At 38.3% G+C, this 5,094-nt stretch overlaps 1 protein-coding gene across 1 annotated transcript; it reads left to right on the top strand.

The window, feature by feature from the left end:
- Positions 1 to 430: 430 nt before the first annotated feature.
- Positions 431 to 2,584, top strand: LOC128204928 (uncharacterized). Its single transcript, XM_052906332.1, has 2 exons — positions 431 to 1,122; positions 1,268 to 2,584. Exons 1-2 carry the CDS (start codon positions 448 to 450, stop codon positions 2,582 to 2,584), a joined length of 1,992 nt encoding a protein of 663 aa, XP_052762292.1. The 5' UTR covers positions 431 to 447.
- The last annotated feature ends 2,510 nt before the right edge of the window (positions 2,585 to 5,094 follow it).

The following is a 5,094-nucleotide window of genomic DNA, read 5'->3' as shown; positions in this document are numbered from 1 at the left end:
GTCATCTTAATAAATGGAAAGGTTTAAAATAAAATAATAGGGTTTTACTTCCACATTTGTGTCTTTTAATTAGTAATGGCTTTACACCCTTTTAGAAAAAGGCTCTTCTTACAGGTAGAAAACTAATTTTATGCTTCGCCAAACCTACTGGTGACATACAAAAATGCAATATATTCAATAATGTCAGAAAGCAATGAAGTAATAGCAGTTTGTTTTAAACTTTCATAGCTATGAAACATGCATGAGTGCATCACTGCCCAAGTTGTATTCTTAAAACCATTTCAGTATATTGTAACATCCTCGTTTCAAATATAAAATTATGAAATACATACTTTATGGTATGAATGAATAAACGCTGTTCGAATTGGAAATTGCAGCAATGGACTTGGTATTTATGTACCAACGATAGTGCATTATTGAGTTATTTGAATATTGGCTTGGCGAAATATGAACATTTCTCAAAGGATGTTTAATTGTTTCAGATGTATGAACTATTCACAGTTGAAACGAATATTTGTTGTTATAATTCTTTTAGTATTCGTCTCTGAATCCATTTATTGGAATATTATAGTTAGACATAAGTATCGCAATTTCAACACTGAGACCGCGTGTGTGATCCCTAAGCTCGATCCTTTCGATCCGTCAATCATGTCGTACATCTGGAAGCCCTCACAGATCGTCTGCGACACGCGGCCACAAATACTGCATACAGACGACTATGGCAAAGTGCACTGGAACAAGAGTGCTTTGAAACGGGCGGGCCTCAGGAGCACGGACGTCTGGTGTTCGTACACGCCCATTCATTTACTTAACGACATGACAATTCGGCTTGGAAGTCCAGTGAAATTTTCTCCACCTACAAATCTATCTGTGGAATTCACACATATAGTGTGTAGGAATAACAAAAACACAGAGGTTTTTGAAAAGCTGTTTTCTGTTATAAATAAGGAGAACCCGAGCGTAAAGCGCGGCATGGTGCGTGCCTCTAGTCCGTCCAAGTTAAGCGTGGTGATGCTGGGGATCGACTCCGTCTCCCGCTCCGCCGCCATTCGGAAGTTACCTAAAACACTCACATACCTGAGAGAGGAACTGCACTCGTACGACTTCCGGGGATTAATGAAGGTAAGACAGCGGAATACTCTCATTTTGGTGCACAAAATATGTCTTCGTTACCAATAAAACACCTGTAGATACACCTTTTTAACACGATAGTCATTTCACGCCATCTGCATCGTACGTTTGGTATTTAGATATATCGTCTTTACAGGTCGCAGAGAACACCTATCCAAACCTGGTTGCCCAGCAGGTGGCGCCAAGCGGGCGTGGTGATGCGTGCATCAATCAGCCATGTGACGGTCTCCCGTTCATCTGGAAGGATTTCTCAGCCAGCGGGTACGCCACGATGTTTGCCGAAGACTGGGCCTATGAGGCTACGTTCACAAAACACAGGCCAGGCTTCAGGTCCTCACCCACGGACCACTACATGCGCAATTTCTGGCTTGCCTTGGACGAGCAGGAGAGCGTTGGCATTTTCAAGAACGTTCTCTACGCGCTAGAGTTCTCAAAACTGAAGGCACAGGGCTCCGAAACTGCCCGGCGGTATTGCTACAAGGATGCCCTCAGGTACCGGTACATCCTTGACTATTTGAAACAGTTTATGAGCGCCTACACAAGCCAGAGAAGGTATGCGTTTACTTTTGCCAACTCAATTGCCCATCAGGTGGACAGCTTTTTAAGCATAGCAGATGATGGTTATTATGACATTCTTAAATGGCTCAAAACAAACGGGCATTTGAACAATACTGTGGTTATGTTTTTCTCCGACCATGGTTCACGTCTGGAGCGAATTCGAAACACGCTTGTTGGCAGAGTAGAAGACAGGATGCCACTTCTCCACTTGATTCTACCGGACCACATAAAACAAAAATACCCGCTTGTAGATAAAGTTCTGAAGCAAAATCAGGAAAGGCTTATTTCTCATAATGATGTCTACCAAACTCTGAGTGATATTTTACAAGGAACATTCAAGTCACGTAAGCTCAGCAAACCAGCCCAGGGCGGGATAAGTCTCTTCACCGAGATCCCGAAAGACCGGTCTTGTGCGCAGGCAGGCATTCCGGAAAACTTTTGTGCGTGTGACGCTGTCAGACCGCTAAATTTGACTCAGCACATAGATATTGCGACAAAACTTCAAACAAAAATGATACGCGAAATAAATGAGTACACATCAGGGTATCCGAAGTGTTTAAAATTCGAGAACTATAAATTGCTTGCAGTTAGAGCAATATCGAGAGGGGTACAATATACTCATTCCTCTATAAAGTGGTTTGCCACGTTGTTCAAGATGTTCACGCCGGTGAACGACATCACCGAACGGTACGAGGTGGCGCTGAAGACGGTGCCCGGATGTGGAATTTTTGAGGCCACCTACGAGGTCGCACAGAATGACGAAGCAGTACGCATGGGAGACATTGTCCGCATTAACCGTTACGGCGGGCAGGCGCACTGCATGCCATACTCACACCTAAAGATATTCTGCCTCTGTGATGATCAAAACAGAACAAACTCGTGTTCAAAAATTTGATATATTCAAACCTTTCTCCATGGTCCATGACATCTTGGATGGATACCTTTCTTTATATAGTGCCATGCCATTACACTAGTGCCACTACTGTACCTGACCTAAATCGATGGTTTGGTTGATGAATTGGAATGAAGTCGAAATGAGTTGTGCATTTATGACATCAATATGAGCGCACCAACTGAAGCCGATGATATGGCTATTGTCACATATTCCAAAAACGGAATTGACTATATGCTAAATATATGCTATTATTATTATAGAAAGTGGATATTCCTGTACAACTCAAAAGAGTGTCAGTTGTTGTGTTCAATAAACAATGCTTACCAACAAATGCTATACAGCCTTCATTCTTCCTAGGACATGATCGAATACCAAGTTGTGCAAATTATAAGCACTAAGGCATAGAGTGGAATGAAACATTTTCTGTCCAGGAATGTATTAAGAACGCATGCATCAAGTTACATGGGGCGTATATGAATGTTTGCAGTGGCGTTGTCGACCCCGACACAATCAGTGCAAAACATAAACAATAATATCTACTTCAGTTGTTTTACCAAACTTTCTTTATGGCAGCGAGCTTTGGAATAGCTGTTCAAAACAGGATATCAAGAGACTCGAAACTGCGCATCATTTCTGCATGAAACACATCCAAGGATTTCAAAGGAACATCTCCATCAAATATGGGTCGATGACGCTTAATATGACATCCATAGAATACATTATAGACTTTAAAAAGCTTTAACTTTTTTTGTCAGTTATGTAGATTACCTTGTAAATATTTATCAAAGAACATTTTCAAGAACAGGCTTATTCGATTTATGCGCTATGACAAACAAACCGTGGGTTTTATTCCGTGTATTGACGGATTGCTACAGAAATATGGCTTAGTTGAATATGAATCGAACTATATTAATACCTGAAAGCTTCCATCAAAATACGCATACAAGGGACAAATTGAATCGCAACATTAAACGCATGAGCTACGATGGAAGAAATATCGAAAAGCAAGCAGTATTTTGTTAACTAATTTATGCGAATGGATTTATATATTGTCTTGGGTGAACTGAAGTGGGTGAATTTCAACAATCCTTACATTCAATATATGTATTCGTAATTTAAAGACATTATTCATCTGTATGCTTAAATTCAACGATAACATATGACTGCTAGTTGTAGGTGATCTTTTCAATGATATGTTCAGCACTTGACTCAACGTTCTGTATATACCTCTCCCTAATTTGTTTGCTGTATGTCATGATGTTCTTCAGGAAATGAATACTTTATAAACCTCTTAAAAACCTTTTCAAAATAGATCAGTAAGGTTACACATACTGGATGAAAAAAGCTCAACCTCAAAGCATTTTTACATAAATATGATAGGTGGATGACGAGGATGCATCGGGCCATTTTAAATTTAATATATTTCATTATAATTAATTTAAGTTGTTGATTTATTCAGTTTCTGTTACGCCTTAAGGGTATTTGTCAGAGTGTATCTCTTCAGGTTCCATTGTATCATTGTAATTGAAGATGACCCATAAGGCCGAATGATTAATTGTCAAATATTAGTTCGCATTTGGTATGTTGTTTCATGAATACATATCACAATAGTAGTATATTATTTACTTCCCTATTTTCTCTCTAACTTTACATAAAGAAGCCAAAAATTTAATTCATTACATCAGTTCAACGAGTTACACACCACCTTTTAAACGAAATACTCTAAACTACCTGTTATCAGTGTTTTCATCAAAGCCTTTAATTAGCTAATGTGTGCAACGCCCTCTTTTAGTTGGGTAATAGTTGTGTTAAACGCATTCGGAATTCCTCGACCATTTTCAACCGAAAACAACCTAGGATATTCATGTAAATGTACGGTTTACAATGTCAGAAATCTTAACATTTAACTACATGTAGGCTGCAAGTTAATAGCTTAGTAATATCAAATAAGCAGGTTAACTGAATAACTTAACTCTTGGGAATCCTAAGTATGCATGCAAAAATACAATTCACTGGCAATCAAATTACACTTAGATATACAAAATACACGAAAAACACTAGATTTAATTAATGGTATTATTTAAAATTTTACAAACTACTTCTACTGATGTATAGACATACATCCGAAGTTGTTTTCGATGGGAAATGACCGAGGAGATCCGAATGTTGTTTAAAGATGAAAAAATGTCAAAAACAGATCACAGCTATCATGTAATTTGAATGCACACAATATGAACTTTTCGTTGTTAAAAAAAGGGTCACTTTAAGAAAACTTATGCTCCTACATAAGATAAGTAATATATAATAGATTCTAATTCAGACGTACTATTAGTATTACAAAATACCGTAAGATGTCTCTTTAGCTACTATTATATAGGAATTTGTTCTTTCTTTCTTTCTGATTGTATGAGGATACCCCACGCGCATTTATATTACAATACAGGCCAGAGCTACAAGTGACAAGGAAATAATGTATTGTTTTCTTGGAATTAATATAAAGTCCCAAAATT

Source organism: Mya arenaria, chromosome 2 (genome assembly GCF_026914265.1).
Source record: "Mya arenaria isolate MELC-2E11 chromosome 2, ASM2691426v1".
In the NCBI taxonomy this organism is placed as follows: Eukaryota; Metazoa; Mollusca; class Bivalvia; order Myida; family Myidae; genus Mya; species Mya arenaria.
The sequence above is the reverse complement of the archived record's forward strand: the minus strand, read 5'-3'. Positions and strand labels throughout refer to the sequence as shown.

What these genes read in the sequence shown, in the direction of transcription:
- LOC128204928 (XM_052906332.1), top strand. Translation starts at nt 448, where the DNA reads ATGAACATTTCTCAAAGGATGTTTAATTGTTTCAGATGTATGAACTAT. An exon ending in ACTTCCGGGGATTAATGAAG is followed by an intron (nt 1,123 to 1,267) that starts GTAAGACAGCGG and finishes TCGTCTTTACAG; the next exon opens with GTCGCAGAGAACACCTATCC.